Source organism: Chiloscyllium punctatum, chromosome 12 (genome assembly GCF_047496795.1).
Source record: "Chiloscyllium punctatum isolate Juve2018m chromosome 12, sChiPun1.3, whole genome shotgun sequence".
NCBI lineage: Eukaryota > Metazoa > Chordata > Chondrichthyes > Orectolobiformes > Hemiscylliidae > Chiloscyllium > Chiloscyllium punctatum.
The window spans coordinates 46794976-46818587 of NC_092750.1; the positions used below are offsets into that span (position 1 = coordinate 46794976).

The 23612-nt window shown below is 40.9% G+C and overlaps 1 protein-coding gene across 4 annotated transcripts in view; it reads left to right on the forward strand.

Annotated features, from left to right (window-relative positions):
• tafa1b (TAFA chemokine like family member 1b) overlaps positions 1–23612 on the forward strand; it is a 479256-nt gene that overhangs the window by 341063 nt on the left and 114581 nt on the right. For all 4 annotated transcript variants that reach the window (XM_072582507.1, XM_072582508.1, XM_072582510.1 and 1 more), the window contains exon 3: positions 19369–19509. In XM_072582507.1, coding sequence (XP_072438608.1) covers positions 19369–19509 — 141 coding nt within the window. The remainder of the gene's footprint in view (positions 1–19368; positions 19510–23612) is intronic.

The following is a 23612-nucleotide window of genomic DNA, read 5'->3' on the forward strand; positions in this document are numbered from 1 at the left end:
AAATAGTCGGAAAGCTTATTTAAACATTGATATCAGGTTATTGGTCACAGTTGCCAATATAAACCAAGGATATTCTGTCTAATAGTGTGCAGTATGCATCAACCCACCAGTGGCACTAAATCATAGAACCAATACAATGATTACAGTACAAAAAGGAGGCCATTTCAGTCATTGTGTCTATGCTGGCTTCCTGCACCAATATCATAAGTTAGCCCAACAATCATTTTCACTTCAAGTAATTATCAAATTCTTTTTTGGCATGTCAATTGAATCTGCCTCCATCACACACACAGGCAGTACTTTCTAGTCCGTAACTGTGTAAAAAGTTTTTTTTCACTTATGTTGTGTTGCTTCTTTTACCAATCACCATAAACCACTTCCTTGTTTTCAATTCTTCAACCAATGAGAATTGTTTCAGTCATCTATTCTATGCAGATGCCTCAAAAGATTCTTATGCCTAATCACCTTTAAACATTCCTCAGAAAATCACGATGAAGTCCTTCCACCTGGAACCTTGTGAATCTTTTCTGCATCTCTAATCCATTCATATCCTTCTGAACATGTGTTACCCAGAATGATATGCAATATGCCAGCTGAGGTTACATGAGTGGTTTATAAAGCCTTAACATGTCTTTCCTACATTTTGCACTCCATGCCTCTACTTATAAAGGCCAAGGACCTCCATGTTTTATTAACAGCCTTCACAGTCTGCCCTACATATTCAATGATTTGTGCAAATCATACTCTTTATTTTGTGATATCTCTCCTCATTCTTCCTACAGAAATGAATTACTTCATAGTTCTCTGCATTAAGTTTAACCCACCGTATGTCTGCCCATTCTATCAACTAGTCCAACTTTTTTAATCCTCCTCACATCCTACAATACTGATGATATGTAAATTGTATTATCAATGTTGTGGATTGCTTAATGAAGTATCTTGAGCATACATAAGAAAGAACTGTTGGGACATTGCTGGCTGTTGATTATTGGAGAAGCAAACATATGCAATGTTGCAATTTGTAAATAAACCTAGTATGAAGTAAAAAAGGTTGCTTCCTAACTCTCCTCTGGATTTAGTTGGAATTAACATATGCTTGCCAAAAAATGAAGCTTAGAAACTAAGATTTTATTTTCATGTAGGAGATAGTAATCGGAATTATTTTGCTGAAGAATGGATGAAAGGACAAAAGATGAAATTGTCAAGGTGTGACTACCCAAAATTATTTGTATAAGTATTGAAATAACTGCACAGAGGCCAGTATCCCATCACCAAGTCATCTTTTGTTTGCTGAAGAAGGGCTCATGCCCGAAATGTCAATTCTCCTGCTCCTTGGATGCTGCCTGACCTGCTGCACTTTTCCAGCAACACATTTTCAGTTTTGTTTTAATGTCTGGTGCCTCTGGGAAAGTTCAGCCCCTGACAACCGAAAATGCTTGCGGGTCCACAAACAAACAAACAAACAAACAATCAGAAATATTACCTATTGCTTTGCATCTGCCCTGATGTCAGTTGCCTGGAAAAACTATTACGTTCTTTCCACATACTGGACCCAGTCTTCGACAGCAGGATCAAATGATTCAAGATTCCGAAATAAAGGCATGGTGTCAGAAATTCTTACCTCGACTCCAAGATGACTGTTGTGAATGAATGTTCTTCAGACACAACCTGTTTTCTCCTGTTGCCACTGAAATAACAGCACAAAGGCTGGTATCCCATCACCAAGTCACCCTTTTATTTCCTTGTGCACAGTACACTGACTGTGGCCCAGCCAGCTCGGAGTCAGTTCCCTGAACAGAGGAAATTCTCGATCCCATGTTTATTTTTTTCTTGGATTCTAAATCTCCTGGTTATATCTTTTTTTGATTTTTTTTTTGCCACCCTACTGACAAACAGCAGTAGTGCTTATTTCTCCCCAGCACCCGTGTAGGTGTAGGACACAGTGAAAAAACGAGCACAGAAAACTTTATTTCACCACTAGGGAAAAAAACAAAAGAAATCATTCAAGCAGCCACTGATAAGCGGTGCCCTTGCCTTCAAGGCTAATGCCTAAGTGGTTTTTACTGTCACCTTTTATTTACATGTACACAGCACATCGGCTCTGATCAGCTCACGCAGAGCCTAGATTGAGGAGACCTTCTGAATCCCTTTTTAAAAATTTTATTAAACAATACAGTTTACAAAACAGTTAACATTAACAGCTGTATAGAGAAACAGCAATTTTACAAGAGAGAAGAGCAGCAAAGCCAGGCCCCAAACCCTACTGCTCAGCCAGTTTTCAGGGAATTGAGAACAAACTTCAAATCCCACTTTCAGTATCACAAAAGAACCAGTAACACATATATGCAAGACAGTCCAACTAGATAAGAAACAGTGCATAGAATACAAACGTTCCCCCAGCAACCCATCCATCCCTCCCATCTTCCGGCCACTCAAAGGCAGCCCGCCCCATGTCACTTCTGGCTCTTGGTCTGCCCTGACACACCTTCTGCCACCTGTAGGACAGCCTGTCCTGTTTCCCCAACTGCTCCAAGATGACAGTGCTGAGGATGTCCCCACCGCCTTCTGGCTTTTGCCCATCCCAATGCGCCATCCGGCATGTGGACTGCCCTGACATACCTTCCAGCCACCTCTAGGACAGCACGTCTCGTTTCCTGAGACGACAATGAACATGGCAGCCCACAAGCCTTCCGGATCTCAGCCTGCCCCTACGCATCTTCTGGCTCTCGGTCTCTCTAACACACCTTCTAGGACAGCCCGTCCCAATTACCCCTTCTCAGGACGACAGCGTTCAGAACGCCCTACCCACCTTCCAGCTCTCGGGGTGACTGCATCGGGTGGCCTACCCACCTTCTGGCTTTTGGGGCCACCTACCAACCTTCTGGTTCACAGGACGGCCTACCCATCCTCCAGCTCTCGGGGTGACAGCTTTCAGGATAACCGATGAGCCTCCCAGCTTACAGTAAGTCCTGCCAGACCCAGGGATGCAAGACAGTGCAGCTGATAAACCCAACAAGCAACAAGACAGGGTCAATTATCAACAAACAGGGTCCATTCTAGTATAGAGTTCATTACCATAAACAGTTCTCTTCAAAGTATAGAGTCCATTCCCAGGGACAGAGTCCGCTCCAGTATACAAAGTGCCTTGTTAGAAATGGAGTCCACTCCAAACTGCAGAGTCCATTGCTAAAAAACATAGTGCACAACCGAGGGTAGAATCCACTCCTGAAGGCAACAAATGCATAGCACACAGGTGTTCAGTCTCCATAGAGTCCTGGCCCATCCTTGAAGAAGGAACTCAGAGGAACACAGTACATTGTAAAGATGCAGTTAACTCACAGGGGTTTGGTTCACTCCCAAAGGCAGGGTCAACACCCAAACTCCAGGATAAAAGCAAGTGCTCACTCCCAGCACACACACAGATGTTCAGTCTTTGCAGAGGCCTAGTCCTAGGATCGGAACAGCTCATCTGGTAAGATGTATTTTCTCACAAGGGCTCAGTTCAAATACCAAAATAAAAGGGAAGACACATACAAAAAAAAACTAGAGTGCAAGGGCTAAGCCCTGCCACAAAATCAATATTGTCCTTTTCTCAAACTAAAAGAGAAAACAGTGACATAGAGGCTGTATCCAGCCAGTGAAACAACAATCCCCTAATGAGAACTGAGTTACATCTGAAACACATTGACTGTGTAGCTCAAGCAGTTCAGAAATCAGTCCCCACTAAAAACAGAATACCAGTTAACAAACTGGCTAAATAACTCAGCCAGGTCAGGAATCAGCTTTTCCCCACATTAAAACAGAAAACAAAAGTAGCAGCAGCAAACTGATTGTGGCCCAGCCAGCACAAAGTCAGTTTCCTGAACAGAGGAGATTCTAAATCCCATGTTTATATATTTTTTTCTGAGATACTAGAATCTATCTTCTAGTATAGATCTTTTTTGATTTTTTTTCCTACCTTACTGACAAACAGCAGTAGTGTTTATTTCTCCCCAGGAAGCAAAGAAACACCCGAGTGGCCAGTGACAAGCAGTATCCTTCACATCAAAGGGCAACGTTGTGTGATCAAACAGTGAAGGGGAGGGCAGGGATTAAATCAAAATAGAGTTGGAGGGGGAAATAATGCACTCCACTCCCTGTAGTACTCACCTTTCCCTGAAAATCGCAAGGGTGTTGGTGGACACTGCGTGCTCCTTCTCCACGGACACCCGGGCTCTGACATACCCATGGCAGAGGGTCAGGCAGTCAGCCATAATGACCCCCTCCATGGCCCACTGCCTTGGCCATGTTTATTGCCAGTTTGGCCAGGCCCAGGAGCAGACCCACGAAGAGGTCCTCTGACCTACACACCCCCCCACACCAAGTCCCCAAAGATCAGAAATGTGGGACTAAAGTGCAACCGAAACAGAGAAGGAGGTTTTTGAGGAAATCAAAAAGGGGATGCAAACACCCACACCCAATATGTACATGGTCCACGGACTCCACAGCACCACAGAACAAACAGTTGGGCTGGGAATTCGTGAACCATCGCAATCTGCAGTTGCAGGGGACCACTGCGTGCAGCACCCTCCACTCCAGATCCCCGAGAGAAAGGGGGAGGACTCCAGCGTAGAGAGCCCTCCATTGGGGATCTCTACCGCCCAGTGGTAAATGGGAACACCAAGGCATGTCTGGGCAGTGAATGAGGGAGAAGAGGCAGACTGTGTGCAGCAGCAGTCTGTACAGGTCCGTCATGATACATCCCTAAAAGGGACAAAACTAAAACTCCGGAGGCAGCTCAGGTTGTGGGACACAGGTTCCTGGAGGAAGTACGGGACCTTGGGGGTCAATGTGAAATTCCATCCAGGCAGGAGTAAGCGTAGACATGATCCCTGTTTAATTTTTAAAATTCTTTTTCTTTTCTTTTTTTCCCAAAACTCCTGGTGATTTTCTCATCCTCTCAGACGCAGTCAAGGAGGAGAGTCCTTGCACACACACTGGTCCAGCTCCCTCAAGAACCAGCTCTCAGAGTGAATAGAACCTCTGACACTTCTGTTTTTTTTAAAAATCCCCACACTACCGCCTAACTGCGGTAGTGCTTATTTTTTCCCCGAGCACCCATGTTGTGTGTGTGCAGGTGTGGGACACAGTGAGAGACACAAGGTGCACAAATCTTTATTCGGTTTCCACCACCAGGAAGAAAGGAAACACCCGAGTGGCCAGTGACAAGCAGTGCCCTTCACATCAAAGGGCAATGCATTGTGATGATCCCTATTTTTTTTTTCCCCAGTACCCATGGTGTGTGTGTGGGTGTGTGTGTGTGTGTGTGTAGGTGTGAGAGACACAAGGTGCACGAATCTTTATTCAATTTCCACCACCAGAAAGATAGGAAAACACCCGAGTTGCCAGTGACAAGCACTGCCCTTCACATCAAAGGGCAATGCTTTGTGATCAAAACAGTGAAGGGGAGGGGAGGGACTAAATCAAAATAGAGTTGGAGGGGGATGATCCCTGTTTATTTTTTGTTTCTTTTTTTATTTTTTCTCCAAAAGGGGGGAAACACCCGAGTGGGCAGTGACAAGCAGTGCCCTTCACATCAAAGGGCAATGCTGTGTGATCAGAGACTCTTGTTCTTTTTTTTTAGTGCTTATTTTTCCCCAGCACCCATGGTGTGTGTGTGCAGGTGTGAAACACAGTGAAAGACACAAAGTGCACGAATCTTTATTCAATTGCCACCACCAGGAAAATAGGAAAACACCCGAGTGGCCAGTGACAAGCACTGCCCTTCACATCAAAGGGCAATGCTGTGTGATCAAAACAGTGAAGGGGAGGGTAGGGACTAAATCAAAATAGAGTTGGAGGGGGATGATCCCTGTTTATATTTTCTTTTTTTTGCAGCGGTGGTGGAAGGCAGGCCCCTGGCAACTCCCGGGCAGCCCCTCCAGCCACAGCAGTGGCGGGGGGCAGGCCCGCCGGGGAGGGTCCCCAAGGCAAGTCCCAGGCAGCCCCAAAATCGAGTCCCAGGCAGCAGCAGTGGAGGTGGGCCCCAGGCAACAGCAGCAGCAGTGGTGGAGGTCCTGGGGAGGGGCCCCAATGCAAGTCCCAGGCAGCAGCAGTGAGGCAGGCCCCAAGCAGCAACAGGGAGAGTCCTTGCACATGTGCACACACAGTCACACTGATCTAATTCTCAAAAGGGAAAACACCCAAGTGCCCAGTGACAAGCACTGCCCTTCACATCAAAGGGAAATGCTGTGTGATCAAAACAGTGAAGGGGAGGGTAGGGACTAAATCAAAATAGAGTTGGAGGGGGATGATCCCTGTTTATTTTTTTTTTCTTTTAAGTGAAACTTCCTTCGACTCGTAAATCCCCTGTTTATTTATTTATTTTTCCTCTTTTTTTTTCTTTTTTTTCTCCAAAAGGAAGGAAACACTCGAGTGGCCAGTCACAACTCCAGGGTGTTGGTGGACACCACGTGCCACATTAAATCCCCTGTTTATTTTTTTTTCGTAAGATCTCCTGTTTATTTATTTTTTTTCTTTTTTTTTATTTTCTTCCACACTACCGCCTAACTGCGGTAGCGCTTATTTTTTCCCCAGCACCCATGGTGTGTGTGTGCAGGTGTGAGACACAGTGAAAAGACACAAAGTGCACGAATCTTTATTCAATTGCCACCACCAGGAAGATATGAAAAATACCCGAGTGGCCAGTGACGAGCACTGCCCTTCAAACCACAGGGCAATGCTGTGTGAGCAAAACAGTGAAGGGGAGGGTAGGGACTAAATCAAAATAGAGTTGGAGGGGGATGATCCCTGTTTATATTGGTCAGCCAAGGCTTCCTGGTTGGCCCAAGTTAACACCACCAATCAAGGATCTCATAGTCAATGAGGTCAACCTGGTTATAATCACTACAACTATAAGCAATATGAAGTGGATCTGTGGTCACAGATTATGTCCCTGCTGAAGGAGAAACAAGCACTGGTCTTGTCATTGCCACTTCCTAATAAAAATAAGATCAGGTATGAGTTGTAGGGTGAGTGCCCATCAATTAGATATGGAGGAAGATTTGGACCTTATGTTTAGGTTGATGGATGAAATTTGCAAGAAAAATAGTTATTAAAATGCATGGTCAGACTTTGAAATATCTTGAAAGACTGACAATAATTATGTGGGTTTTAACAAACAGTATAAAAATTTTTTAAGTACAATCTGGAGATATTTCATTTGATGCTCCCATTTAAATTGCTGGGTTGTGTGAAGATGTGATATATGGACAGGATCATGCTCATATTTGCCATGCATTTCTTAAAAAAAAATACCCTTTTTGATTAAACATTTTCTGTTTTACAAAACCTGGTCAAAATCCTGGAATTCCCTCCCTATGGGCATTGTGGGTCTGTCGAATTGGATTAAAGATGGGCTACAAAAGCTAGGGATATGAGAGCCAAAAAATCAAAAATACTCAACAGAAAATTACAACAGCTTGATCTAACAAAATCAGGACTTTATTGACCATAGTACTGCTGCAGTTTTGGCTAAAACTTGAGAGACGGAGAGATACAAAGTGTTCTCGGTTTCTCTTCCAAGTTTTGCGTTTTACAGAAAGGAAAACAAGATTTTCATACTTAAAAATATATCAATGCTTGACAGAAATTATTATTAGATGTTCGTCATTCGTTAGGCCAATACATTGAATTTTGATTTGTGTTATCCAATTGACTTTACAAAACATCGAGTTGCACTTGTCATTCCATATCTTTGTTTTTGCATATGAATGTCTCGTTTGTCTCCTTCCTATCAGAAAGATGTTATGAAACTTGAAAGGGTTCAGAAAAGATTTACATGGATGTTGCCAGGGTTGGAAGATCTGAGCTACAGGGAGAGGCTGAACAGGCTGGGGCTGATTTCCCTGGAGCGTTGGAGGCTGAGGGGTGACTTTATAGAGGTTTACAAAATTATGAGGAACATGGATAGGATAAATAGACAAAGTCTTTTCCCTGGAGTCAGGGAGTCCAGAACTAGAGAGCATAGGTTTAGAGTGAGAGGGGAAAGATATTAAAGACACCTAAGGAGCAACTTTTTCACGCAGAGGGTGGTACGTGTATGGAATGAGCTGCCAGAGGATGTGGTGGAGGCTGGTACAATTGCAACATTTAAGAGGCACTTGGATGGGTATATGAATAGGAAGGGTTTGGAGGGATATGGGCCGGGTGCTGGTAGGTGGGACTAGATTGGGTCGGGATATCTGGTCGGCATGGATGGGTTGGACAGAAGGGTCTGTTTCCATGCTATACATCTCTATGACTCTTTATGAGAAGCCATTTAATCAAATTCTGAGGAGGGTTGCCAAGTTCAGCCTGTGTCATGTTTGCTAAGTTCAGCATTATTTCTAACCTTTTGCCATAGTCCTTTAACTTATTGTGTTATAACCCGGGAGTTGGCCTATTTTTCCATCAGGCAATCTTAACTTTTGCCCACAATTCCACAGGTCAACCTACAGCATGTGCAGTGCAGAGGTTTAAGAAGGCAGCGCACCACTACATTCTCAAGGGCAACAAGTAATATGCAATAAAGGCTATTCCAATGATGGATACAAAAATTCTAGGGGATGCAATGACCATATTTTTGAATAGCATAAATGGGATGTTCTGCAGTATCACATGTCACGACCCACTTGGATATATTAGCGCAACCCATAGCTGAAGCCACATAAAATAATTGAAAGTGGTTTCTCAGTCAACAGTTCCATAATCTGTTGTTTGAAGTTAAACTATTAACTCGAGTAATTGCATCTTCATAGAAGGAGTAGATCAAAAGTAATAAAATGAAGGTATCACACGAAAGGTCGCATGAAATGCATACAATGGATTATGTTGAAACAGAAGCAGATACAGCTATTTGTATGAAGACTGTTTGATAAGGTACATCCTTGAGAACTTTGAAAGAAGCCAAAGTCTGGTGTTTATCATGGAGAAAAGGGAAAAGTCTGACCCACATCAGTTAGACCCCCAGGTAACTGTAGCTACATATCATATTTCAAAATGGAATTTTAGGTATACAGACATTAAGGGATTTCATTATATTCCTGTGATGTTCAATGTCAGGCAGATAGAAGAAGCCCTTTTCATATTAGCCGCAGAGTACTGAATAACTGATGCAAGAGCTGAAGCCTGGAATGTGTTTGAATGAGATGTATTGTGAAGGCCCAAAGATAAATGCTAAGGGGAATGGGGGACCCTGGTGAACACTAAAATCATGAGACGACCTAAAGCTGTGATCACGCAGTCACATAATTAACCGGATTGGATGCTTACATAATCAATGAATAATATGATTGGTTTGTAACAGCCAGGGTGGGCCAAAAGCAAACATATAAGAGATGTATGTTTCCCTTTGTTCAGTGGAGAAATCCCTAGGGTGCCCAACAATATAAAACAATAAACTCTTTGATGGAAGTGGGGCTGGGTATCGAGTGATTCTTTTAGTCATTCTGCATCAACAGAAAAATTCACTAATACTCAAGTCCTATAACTCCCAGGATCATCACAAAAGTTAAAAGATTTAATCTGATCACTCAAAGTCCACGTTTACCTGATTGAGCACTACATTCTCAAGGGCAACAAGTGATATGCAATAAAGGCATTCATAATTACAAATAAATCAATTCTAACCGCAGATAGACAAAAATGTAACTATTAGCTGAAACACTGAACCGCTTCATAAACTCCTATGCACACATACAGACAACACAGGCAAACAACCAAAACTATATGTTATGGGTCAAGAAAAATATACTAGCAAAACACAGTTCCATTAGATTTGAGATGTTCCTTTTGCTTCTTCCAAGATGTTCTGCCCTTGTTATGTCTGATTTTTTTATAACTTATTGCTTTTGTTGGCTCACTGATTGTGCATTGTTTCAGTCAGTGATCAGAGGCAATAGCTTACAGAAATAGGTGAATGAGAATATGGGTCGTTCTGCTGCATTATGCATTTTGTTCATGCGAATTCACTGTAACTCGATTAACAAATTGGGGACAATATTTCTAAAGCGCTAGCTTTTAAAATATGTGTTGACTGTAATGTGATTACATTGCCAATACTTTAAGTGCTGTTTTTAAAATGCAATTTTTCTATATTGCGGGAGTTGCACAAGAACGCAACCATTGCATTATTGAACAACCTGCAGTTAGATATCTTCAAGGCTTTGGTTACTTCACTACTGAGAGAGAGCCTTTCTCTTTTGCAATCTGGAGCCTTCTGCTCTTGTTTTATTCACATATTCTCTGTTCATCTGCCCAGGAGCTAATAGCGAGTTGTTGTCATATTAATGACTCCTGGTCTCCACAACCAAAGCTGTTTCTACAGACCAATCAGCAATCCATCTCTGGTGAAATATACCCAGCACAATGACCCCCAATGCTGTGGCATCTTTGGCATTTTCTCCCCACCTCCTCCATCCCCTTAAACGGCTTGAGCAAAACTGCAAGGTAAGCACAGATCACAAAGAATACTGGTAGATTGTTTTCAGATGTGCAGCAACTCCTTCCATGGTTTATAGTAGTATCCTTTTACCATTTTGGTCCACAATCCTAAATAAAGAAAAATGTAAAGATATGACCTGACACAGGATGGAGAAGTCAACTTTTGTGAAAATGTTTAAGTGCAGAGCACTGCCACCAGCATAACAGAAGTATTACACTCTAAATGTATGGGAATGAAAGATCTTTCAGCATACCTGGCAGTTGACAAGATTTGAGTCATAATTGTAAATGAATGGATGAACGTCAAGAATGCATAGGGTAAATTAGACCATTATATAGGAGCAGAATGAGGCCATTCACCATATCCAGTCTGCTTCTCCATTAGATCATGGTCGATACGTTCCTCAACCCATTCTCCTGCCTTCTCGTTACCCTTAATCCCCTAACTAATCAAGAACCTATCCATGTCTGTCTTAAATATACTCAATGACTTGACCTCCACAGCCTTCTGCAGCAATGAGTTCCATAGATTCATCTCCCTCTGAAGAAATTCCTCCTCATCTCAGTTCAGAAGGATTGGCCCTTCACTCTGAGGCTGTGCCCTCAGGTACCAATCTCTCCTACTAGTGGATAGTCTTCATGTCCATCCTATCTAGGCCTGTCAGTATTCTGTAAGAATTCAGTGAGATTCCCCCGTCATCCACTAAATCCATCAAGTATGGATCAAGAATCCTTAACTGTTCATCATATAACAAGCCCTTCATCCCGGGATTCATATAAATCTCCTCTGGATCCCCTCCAATGTCAGCACATCTTTCCTAAGATACAGGATCCGAAATTGCTCACAATATTCCAAATGTGGTCTGACCGGAGCCTTATACAGCCTCAGCAGTACCTCTCTGCTCTTCTATTCTTGCCCTCTTAAAATGATTACTAACTTGTATTTACCTTCCTAACTGCCAAATGAATCTGCATGTTAACCTTAAGAGAATCCTGAACTGGGACTCCAAAGTCCCCTTTGTACTTTAGTTTTCCAAAGACCTCCCCCCCATATAGAAAATTGTCTCCGCCTCTGTTCTACCTATTGAAGTGCTTCAACTCACACTTCCTCACATTGTTTCCAACTGCAATTCTTTGTCCACTCTCCTAGCCTGTTCATTTCCTTCTTCAGCCTCCCCATCTCCATATCACTACCCATTCCTCCACCGACATTAATAAGTGGCCAGATGTGACTTAAAATATCAACTGCCAAAGCAGAACAGCAGGATTTTTAGACACAATTAGAGACAGAGAATTCAGATGTTGGAAGTGATCAGTCTGTGGGAATTAAACTGGTCACAAGAAGCTTTAGTTTGGTCATGAGTGAACTAGTCATGGACTCATTTAATTATGTCATGTTAGATTACACCTCGATACATTGTGGAATACATTGGTTAAAATGCATTCTTTCACTGAGGTGTAAGGATTGAAGTGAAGACATGGAGTATGAAAGTTCTACCTGTTTCAGGATCAGTGACAGCAACAGATTGAAGCTACAGAAAACAGTGCTGATTCAAGGCAAAATAGATGAGGTAAGCTGCTAGAAAGCTTCTAGTGAAATACCCTTACTGCTGAATAAGCCTTTACATGAAGAAGACACAACCACAACTGATCATGGAATACGATAAAATGATTGTTGATGGAAAGTCAGCAGATCTGCAGTTTTTCCAATTAGAACATAATTAAATCCTCCTAACAAATACTGGCGTTTTGAATCAAAATGTTAAAGAAGTGAAATTCATAGAATCCTAGAGCGTGGAAACAGGCCATTCAGCCCATCAACTGCATACCCACCCTCCAAAGAGCATCCCACCCAAATCTTAACAACTTCTCCTTCCAATCCTCCCACTTCCTCCAAACCAAAGGAGTAACCATGGGCACCCGCTTGGGCCCTAGCTATGCCTGCCTCTTCGTTGGATATGTGGAACAGTCCATCTTCCGCAACTACACTGGCACCACCCCCCACCTTTTCCTCCACTACATTGATGACTGTATCGGTACTACCTCGTGCTCCCACGAGGAGGTTGAACAGTTTATCCACTTTACTAACACCTTCCACCCCGACCTCAAATTTACCTGGACCGTCCCAGACTCCTCCCTCCCCTTCCTAGACCTCTCCATCTCTATCTCGGACAACCGACTCAACATGGACACAACCAACTATAAACCAACTGACTCCCGCAGCTACCTAGATTACACTCTTTCCACCCTGCCCTCTGTAAAAACGCCATCCCATATTCTCAATTCCTTCACCTTCGCCACATCTGCTCCCAGGAGGACCAATTCCAATACTGAACAATCCAGATGGCCTCCTTCTTCAAAGACCGCAACTTCCCCTCAGACGTGGTTGACGATGCTCTCCACCGCATCTCCTCCACTTCCCGCTCCTCCGCCCTTGAACCCCACCCCTCCAATCGCCACCAGAACAGAACCCCACTAGTCCTCACCTACCACCCCACCAACCTCCATATACATCGTATCATCCTTCGTCATTTCCGCCACCTCCAAACGGACCCCACCCCTATCAGCATTCCGGAAAGACCACTCCCTCTGCGACTCCCTTGTCAGATCCACACCCCCCACCAACCCAACCTCCACTCCAGGCACCTTCCTTTGCAACCGCAAAAAATGCAAAACTTGCGCCCACACCTCCCCCGTCACTTCCCTCCAAGGCCCCAAGGGATCCTTCAATATCCATCAGAAATTCACCTGCACCTCCACACACATCATTTACTGCATCCGCTGCACCCGATGTGGCCTCCTATATATTGGGGAGACAGGCTGCCTACTTGCGGAACGTTTCAGAGAACACCTCTGGGACAACCACACCAACCAACCCAACTGCCCTGTGGCTGAACACTTTAATTCCCCCTCCCACTCCGCCAAGGACATGCAGGTTCTCCCTGAGTCTGCATGGGTTTCCTCTGGGTGCTCTGGTTTCCTCCCACAGTCCAAAGATGTGCAGGTCAGGTGAATAGGCCATGCTAAATTGTCCATAGTGTTAGGTGTATTAGTCAGGGGTAAATGTAGAGTAGGGGAATGGGTCTGGGTGGGATACTCGTCAGAGGGTCGGTGTGTACTTGTTGGGCCAAATGGCCTGTTTCCATACTGCAGGGAATCTAATCTAATGTGATAATTCAAATGGATTTTGTGAATTAAATAAAGAGGCAATGAGATGCTCCATAAACTCTTACACAATCATCCAAACTGTGTATTAACAACTGTTCTGGAGTGGCCAGTCCATTGCAAAGAATTTATTTCAAATAGTTGGGAGCTATAGTCATTATGAGTTGGTCTTTGGAAGGAATCCCAAAATGTCTTCTGTACTGTTCCATCCCTAGAAGGGATTAGTTTCACTGTAACATATCACAGAAATTGGATATTTGTGATAAGAACAAAAATAGTTGCAAAAACTCAGCAAGTCAAGAAGCATCTATCGCATAAAAATGGAAGTAATGTTTCAGGTCAAGTGTTCATCAGAACTGAAGAAAGAAATGAAAAGTTTTTAAGCCAGTGGAAGAGGGGAGGAGGCAGGAAGAACAAAGGATAAAGGTTAGCGAGTTTTGGGAAGATTTGTAGCCCAGAGTGACATGTTGGGTGGAGGTTTTGGATGTAGGTTTGTTCACTGAGCTGGAAGGTTCATTTTCAGGTGTTTCATCACCATACTAGATAACATCACCAGTGAGCCTCCGGATGAAGCACCAGTGGCATGGCTCGCTTTCTGTTTATGTGTTTAGGTTTCCATGGGTGGACGATGTCATTTCCTATTGTGACATCATTTCCTGTTCCCTTTCTCAGGATGATAAATTGGGATCCAAGTCAATGTATTTATTGTTAGAGTTCTGGTTGGAATACCATGCTTCTAGAAATTCTCATATGTTTCTCTGTTTGGCTTGTCCTAGGTTGGATGTGTTGTCCCAGTTGAAGTGGGTCATTCCTTATCTGTATGTAACGATACCAGTGAGAGTTGGTCATGTCTTTTTGTGGCTAGGTGGTGTTCATGTATCATGGTAGCTAGCTTTCTGCCAGCTTGCCAAAGGTTTGATACAGTTCTTGCAAGGTATTTTGTAAATGACATTAGTTTTGCTTGTTGTCTGTATAGGGTCTTTCAAGTTCATTAGCTGCTGATTTAGTGTGTTGGTGGGTTTGTGGGCTACCATGATGCCAAGAGGTCTGAGTAGTCTGGCAATCATTTCTGAGATGTCCTTGATGTAGGGGAGAGTGGCTAGGGTTTCTGGATGCGTTTTTTGTCTGCTTGTTTGGGTTTGTTTTGAGAAATCGGAGGACTGTGTTCACGAACAAAGCTGCATTACAACATTATTTCAGCGTGCCACTACACACTGCAGCACAGAGAAACAACGCAGAACAAAGGAAAATAACCTATGCAGTGTATTCAAAAAGAACGGGTACCCATTTTGACTTAGTGTACCAAGTCAAAAGGTCCTTGTTCTCAAGCTTGCATTCAACTATAACATCGTAATATTAGTTTACCTTTCCTAAGTCTGATTTTCCCCTTTAGCAGAGAGTGACATGTTGGGTGGAGGTAATGCTACCCCATTGGGTTAAATAGTGCTCCAGGAGAGATGCCAGTCAAAGCTGGGCTTAGTCAAGAGGCACATAGCACCTGATATTACTATCTGTACTCAATCATTCCTGCCATCCTTTTCAGAAAGGATGACCTGAATAATGCAATGACTTCTGGTAGTGATTCTGCTATATCAGAAATTAGTTCAGTTTCCTTACCCAATCTCCATTTCCCCCCTTTAGGTGGTTGCACATACTGTCCAGGATGTAGAAAGGTATTTTTATTGACAGACCTCTCCCATTTTACCCTACCCTCTGGGAAATGAACTTCATTCGTGTTTTAGTCTATGCTTATTCTTATCCCAGTGGAAAATGGATCTTTCTTTTTAACTCGCAAAACTAGAACACTCGCCTGAAGAACATGGTAATGAAATCTGGTGTGTCAGATAAGTCATTAAAGAAAAAGATACATTTTTCTTCTCACTCTCCTATCCTTCCTGCAATTATTAAGACTGGTATGAAATCTTTTCACTTTCCTGTTTCTCACATTGGTCTTCATGTAATTTAACATGTATTTTTCCCCTTTTTTCACTTGTACTGAGACAGCCAATTCAAAGTAACAACTTATTGATATTTTGGGGTGTTCTGCAACCTCTTAATATTGTATGAAAAAGTACATGTTAAGGTCAACATGTAACATCATAATTCATAAAGGAGCCACATGAAATAACTTTTTATTTTTGCTGTCACAGTGTAAAATTCCAATTTTATCTGGACAGTGGATCCACAGAATATAAATTGTGACCTTTGTAAAATCTGTTTGGCAGAATTTTGAAAAAGATCTATTGATACTGAATTTGACCATGTATTAGACAAACCAAATTGAGTGAAATTAGCTAAACCTTTCAGTCTTTCAAGCAGAACCATGGCATCATTTTAGTTATCAGGATTAGAGTTGTCAAAAAATCTCATCATTGCTGTCTTACACTCACTCCAAAATTCCATTCTTTGCTTCTAATTTCTAACATTGCCTTTCTTTCACATGGCCTATCTTTGACTTCTCCCCCTCAAATTTTCTGCCTCCACCTCTACCATTTCCACCACTTCCAGCATGAGGCCATCTCTAAACACACCTTCCCCATCATTTCCTTCACAGAGCCCTGTCCAATATCTCCCAAATTATCACACTTCACTTTTTTTTTCTCCACAGCAATTTTCCACACAAGTGTTGAAGATGCAGCAACTGTTCAGCGCCCCAGACACTTCTTCCAATTTATTATACTGCGTTAATTACTCAGTGTATTCTCCTCTTTACTGGAGACCAAACAGACAAAACAATGGTCTAATTGCTTTGCAGATCACCTCTCGTGACTTTGCAGTTATTTGAATGTTATTTGAATGTTCTGCTCCACACCCCTGCAGACTTCACTGCCCTGAACCTCCTGCACTTTTCTAAAGGTGCTCAAGGAACATTATCTCATCTTTCAGGTCGGCTTTCCAGAGCTGCTTGTTCTCAATACTGATATCAAATCATATCAGTAACTTCAATTTTTCCAGAATGCAGTTGGTGATCATAATTTCACTTTTCCACTTAGAGAGGATCATGGAGTTATCAGGGCTCAGGTAATTAAATGGGAAGGGTGTTTTGTGGCTGGAAGTCATTTGCAATAGGGTGGAGGGGTCAGATGCAAGTGCAAGGGTGCTGCCATTCATCAGCATCCCTCTTCCTGATGTTCAGTGTCTCACTCAGGTATTTGTAGCCTCATATCAAATATGTTTTGAGCAAGATGAGAAGTTGTCTGCACCAGTTGTGGATGCCAAACAGTAACAGTTTGCCTGCAGCTGTTAGTCCTCGTGACAGTGAAATTAGGTTCTTAATTGGCCACATAAGGGCCTTAATTGATGGCATGGCAGGAAAGTTGACACAGGTAGACCTGCCCAGAATTTAATTCTTCTGGAGGTAGGACACAGCAGTGTTCAGTTACATCAGCCCACTCACTTAATTGATTTCATTGCCTCAAAACATTTCACCTCCAGGAGGAAAAAATTGTACTTATTAATATAGCTCATCTCAATAAATGCTGTCAGATTGCTAAGTAGTTATAACATTTTCCCTTTGTACCTCTTCTTGCATTAAATGTCTAACTGCAGTGGTAAAACAACAAGGAACAAGAGTAGACCACCTGGCTCTTTAAATCTGCTCTGCCATTCAATAAGATCATGGCTGATCTGATTTTACTTCAACTCTATATCTCTGATAATCTTTTGTCCTCTTGATAATCAAGAATCTATTAACCCCGCCTTAAAATTATTTGAAGATTCTGCATCCACTGCCTTTTGAGGAAGGGAATTTCAAAGTTTCTGAACGATGAGAGAAAATATGTTTCCTCATCTCGACATTAAATGGATGAAGCCTTACTTTAAAAATTTGACATTCGTGATTCTCCTATAAAAGGAAACATCCTTTCAACATGAATCCAATCAAGTCTTCTCAGGATCTTTTATGGTTCGGTTAAATCCCCTTTGACTCTTCTAAACACCAAAGGATACACACCTAGTTTGTCCAGCCTTCCCTCATCATGCAATTGGCTCAATCTGGGTATCAGTCTACTAAATCTGTTTGTTTAGAAATGAATGGCTTTAAAACTTTTACACATCATAAATATTTTTTGAGGAATATACAAATGGACAGCTGTTATATTGCTCAGGTTTGAGCTGCTATTTGGTAGGCTAACCACAATCAATCAGATTATTGCATCTGGCACTGGACTCGTGCTAAAATTATGTCATTATTTATGCTATATCTTTATTTTAATAAAAACCTGTTAATGTCAGTTGCAAAGTTTTTGTGGGTTTTGCAAGTACATGGAAACATTCTGCTGAATTGCCAAGTGAATCAATCTAGGCAAATAGCATGAAAAGAAATCAACTTACCAGCTTAAAGTTTTTTATATAGTCGCTGAATTTAAAAGTAATGATGTGTCACAAGAAGGCCTGAATTTCACATCATTTAATTTTAGAATTATATTTCACTTAATTCAAAACTCTGCAGAATTAGGTCACATGAAATATCTCTAGATTTATGATAAGTACTTCATAAGTGAATTAAAAATTAATTTAGTATTCAAATGTAAACATTTATAATAAGGTTTACATGCAATACCACACTTCCTACAATCTCTGGATCTGCAATATTGACAACATCAAACTCTTTATCACCAATCTGCTGCAAGATTAATCATTAATAGAAATATAAAGGATTAATGCTTTGTATGACTGCCCTCTGTCTACCATTGAAGCAGAACAGTTAATCTGTTCAATAACTGACCGAGAAATACAATTGAATAAATTAACTGTTTGCTCATTGATATCAGTAATAATGTGAAGATTGCATTCGATAACACAAATTATCCATTAAGTTGTGTCATACAGGGTGTGAAACTCAATGTACAATGACTATTTTAGGGGTTCTTATGGTGAATTGATAGCATTCCTATCTCTGAACCAAGAGGCCCAAATTCAGTCTCACCTGCTGAAAAGGTGTGTAATAACATCTCAAAGTAGAAGATATCTACATTCATAACTTTGCAACCACTTGGAAGCTAAAATGTTTAAACAAAGTAGAATGAAAGAAATTCAGCTGAAAGATTGTCAGGTTTAAAGGAAATTAACAAACTATATGTTATGCCATTAATTCCAGTGTTTTACTTTGTATTAGGCAAAATACCTTTCAAAGCAAAATAATGTGGAAGTCTGAAACAAACACAGAAAATGCTGGAGAAACTCTGCAGTTCTGGCAGTGTCAATGGAGAGACAAACAGAATTTACACTTCAATTCCAGTATAACTGTTCTTCAGAACAGATATCTGATTAATTTATTAAGCATTGCTGTTAGCTCTGTAATATATGTAGGCTTCCCCTTCATTGTAAAATTATACATGCAAACTTTAACAGTTAACGTCAGCTTTATAGAATATAAATACAATTAAGAACCGTTTATTAACATTGTATAGAACAAAGAGACAGACTTCGATGTGTAACATGATTTCTGCAGCTTCTTTTATGAAACTATTTCCTTCCCTCTTTTAGTGCTTTGCATTTTGACATGCCTTATTCTCAAATCAGAGGATGTTGGCAATGGCTTTAGTATTAGTATGCATGTGACAAATGTGTTCGACTCATTACAATTTTTAAAACAATCAAGTTGCAATTTGACCCCTTAATTATTGGAGCTCCCTTCATTTTTATTGTCTTGTATTAAGTGATACATTTTTCTGAGCTTTAGCAAATAAAGTAATATTTTTACTGTGACAGTTACTGTAATTTATTCCCTTTCCTGTTTAGATGGAGGTACATGTGAAGTCATAGCTGCACACAGATGCTGTAACAAGAATCGAATTGAAGAACGATCACAGACTGTAAAGTGTTCCTGTCTTCCAGGGAAAGTAGCTGGGACAACCAGAGCCAAACCATCTTGTGTTGATGGCAAGTAAATTAAATCAATAGTAGTTTAATTTAAAAATTGCAGACACAAATGTGTCAAATATAATGCTAGTCAGAGTTCAAGCAACGTAATCTGTTCAGTGGTCTTTTTGATTAAATTGCAGACTTATACTTAAATGAATTAGCAACATAGTTGAATCTTCAACCTTTGTAATTACTGATATAAATACTGACCTCTGAAGGAGGAAACAACAAAACCTAATAAGATAATTCATGTATATTTGATGCATATCACAGCTAAAGCACAGTAACTTACTTTACATAAAATTGTTTGCTGTTGCTGTGTCTCCTCACTTTGAACCATTCTTTCGCCAAAACCAATGTTTAAGATTCATTTTAATTTACGGGGAATTAAGACTTTATTGCACAGATGTAAACATGGTCCAATGCCATTACCTTGAGCGCTGACATATCCAAAGGATAAGGTGTTAATCCAGGATACACTTTGCTCATGTGTTGCGCTGCATCCTGCCGGAACAATACATCTTGCAGCGTATGCAGCAATATAATACAGAAAATATAACTTGTGTCGTGGCTTGTTGGAAGGACAAGTAATAACAGCATAGTGAGAGCAATAGGATTTTGGTGAACACTGGGGTCAACTATCCACATTATCAATTAGTTATTAAGATTGAAGGGAAAATGAAAAACAATGGACAAAGGAGACAAATTTTTGCCAAAACAAATATGGAAAGATAAATAAAGAGTGGGAAAGAAAGATCGAATTCAGAAAGAGAAAAGTTGAGACAACAGCAATGTAGTTTATATTGTTCTCATTCTGGTCAGTAGGATGGACTGGAATTGCATTGTAGAATGATCCCTTAGCTGCTAAATATGAGCTGTCCCATGCTGTGATGAGTTCAATAGTCAATTAATGTAAAATCCAGCAATTTCTTAAAAATAATGGTGGAGCAAGAGTGAGACAGAGTGGGGGAGAGGAGGGTGCTATGGCTGATGGTATTTGTCCAAGGCAAATAGTGGAATAGTGTGTATCAACCAGCAAGTTGTGGGGAGTCTAAACTCATGGTGTTTTGCCTCTTCCCCTGAACTTGCTGTTGAATGTGCACATAGTAAGTGTCAGAACACCAGTTTTGCTTTTCCAAGACATGTTGGATCACTTTGGGATGTGATAAATTTATATGGATTGTCAGAAGAATCTTTCTGCTATTTCCTTGTCAATACTCAATTTGTCTCCAGCTTTGAAGTTGAATTCATTTTAGTCTCTTTTTTTTAATCGATAATGCAAGAAATATTTACATGGTCTTCATCCATGCAGAAAGAGGGAAGGGGCTCAGTTGGTTGAATGGTTTGGTTTGTGTTGCATAGTATGTCAACACAGTACCGGTCCAATTCCCATGCTATGTGAGGTCAGTGTGAAACCCCTGCTTTCTCAACCTCATCCCTCAATATGGTGACTCTCACGTTAAACTCACCACTAGCTTTCGCTCTCTCAAAGGAGCAAGTAACTAAAGGCCCTCCTAAGCTGCTTGCTTAGAATGACTTTTCACACAAATACCAAGCACATCATGTTTTTGTCAAGTAAAGTTGTTCTGCAATGAGCGATAATGATAATGCTGTATGCTTGTAAAATAATATTTATTACCATAAAGTACTGTATGAATTGCAAATTAATCTATGGGTGTTGTAAAATTTGTCTGCCAGAATCTTCAGTCAGCTGGCATCTCCCTCCTGTCACAGCAATCAGGAATGTAAACAAGTAACATGCTTCCACATTACCATCCTGTTAACTATTCTGTACACTTATTGAACAATGATCTGTCTGAGGTATTGACAGGTACAATCAATTCATCTGATACCACTACATTGCGATCCTCAAACAGTTTACATAATACAAACACAAAGGTGGAGATGTGAAACATTTCTTGACATATAGCCTGGGATGATTTTTTTTTATTTCACAGGGAGTGAACAGATGGAGAAGTTAATTTTGTCCAATAGTGTGACTTGCAATAGGAGAAATAGTGAACATTTTGTGGCTCCCCACACCAGTGGATGTTTTTTCTAAATTTAACTTGCACAAAATAATTACAAGATGCCAAAATTTGCATTGTTCTTTTGATCTTGGCCATACCTTTTCCTTTTAGTTTTCTGTTTGAAAACACTGACTGCATTTGTAAGTTTTGATTGACGTTACTGATTGGTCTATGTTTCTCCTAACACGCCCCATTAGCACCATCAGGGACTGAAGATTGCAAAATGCTTATCCATTGTCAAAATAAGCTAATGTACTGCTTATTGTTCACAGACTTTACACAAAGTAATTTGCATCAGCTTATTAATCACCTTTTCTCTGAGTGCTTTTTATTTTTGGTTTTCACTAATTCATGTTACGTTAAAACCCCAACATTAAAACTACTTTTCTCTGGATTCCTTTGGTAGTAACATTATAACCGCAAAAAAATCCTAAAACGTGACAAGGTCCTACTATCATTGGCATTCAGAGGTTATTTCAGTTTGGTTTATCTGATTAGTCTGAATGGTTCTGAAGCAGGAAGGGGAGATATAATATCTATGATATTGAAATCAAATCATCTGATGAAGCCACTTTATATTCTGGAATTGGCATCAAATGCGTGAAGGCAAGACTCATTTGCAACTGAAGTATTTAAAGGGACTATTTGAAGGTGGAATTTAGAGGAGATTGTACATAGGCAGAGTGAAGTTTCTCAAAAATTTATGATATCATGTTACTTGATCCATTGCTAAATGCAGTCATTGACAAAGGAAGAGATACACTTCCCCAGCAGTGTGTGGCTGAAGATGGTTGAGAGTGTATGTCTTTGCAGCTTTCTGCTCCATTCCTGGATGCAGGAATTGGAATAAATTAAAGACTTTAATCACATTACCAGATCAGGAAAGGTGAATATAGTTGGCCATTCGCCTACTCATATTGTCACTCCAGATCCCCTCTCCCTCAATGCTTTGACTTGCGAAGGTTATTTTATCACAACCACTTAACAGCACAGCGGCCTTCTTTTCTATGCACTCTCTCTATCCCAGCCAATCCATCGACCACTCCAAGTCATGCTTATCCTTATGCAATTTTCTCTTTCTCCATAAATATACTGCATCCAGCTCTCAAGCATTACTGTCAGTTAATTACCTTTCTTGCTCCTAGTGCAGGAAAAAATAGTACAGAACACAAAAGCAGGGAGGAAAATTGGAATTGGCCCATCACTTTGTTTGCCATTCATAGTTGCATAGATATTCCAGTGGTATTTTGAAAATGCTTGTCAATAGAAATTGACAATTCACGAAACTGGGGAACAGAATTCCTTTGAAGACATGGCAACAGCCAGAAACCCTCATGTTATTCAACACTCTGTCATCCAGATTATCAAGTCAACTTTTCATTATGTTACCAGGCAATTTGTGTTTTCAGCCTCATCAGAGGTCAGAGGACTGTTTAGATAAGTCTTAGAGGATCTGATTTCTCTGAGGGTGCATCATCACAACACTCCTGCTTCCTATACATTGCCACATTTTAATGGATCCAGTTAGACAGTTGGTTGGAATTTCACCCATTGACACGCGATTGATAAATGAAAAAGAGCAGGTAGTGTTGACAAGGATGGCTGTGGAGAGTTTGCTTTGACTGTATTGCCCTATCTTAGCTTTGTTTATCTGGACACAGTTTCTATACTTTGGATTAATTGTTGAAATTAATAAGCATTAACAGCAGAAAATGTGCGTAGTCTCAACAAAACTTCCATGCCCACTGTTCAAACTTGAAAAGAGAATGGAGGGTTCAGATCAAGCATGAGTGAGTTAATGTTCACACTTCTTTCATGAGCAAATTGACAAATCAATCAACATGAATTGCAACAATCAAATTAATCCATGCAAACCTGGAAGATCACTGTGCAACATCTGATGCCAATATGCCTGGAGCCTTAAATCAGATAATCGACACTTTGCACTGGATCTTTAAGCTTGCAACTGATCTTGTGATGATAAGGACTATTGATACTGAATTCCTTCATCTAATTCTTAATGAACTGAAATAGTTTATTAAAAGCGTCCAAAACCACTGACTTATAATGGCCACAGACATCACTTGACTT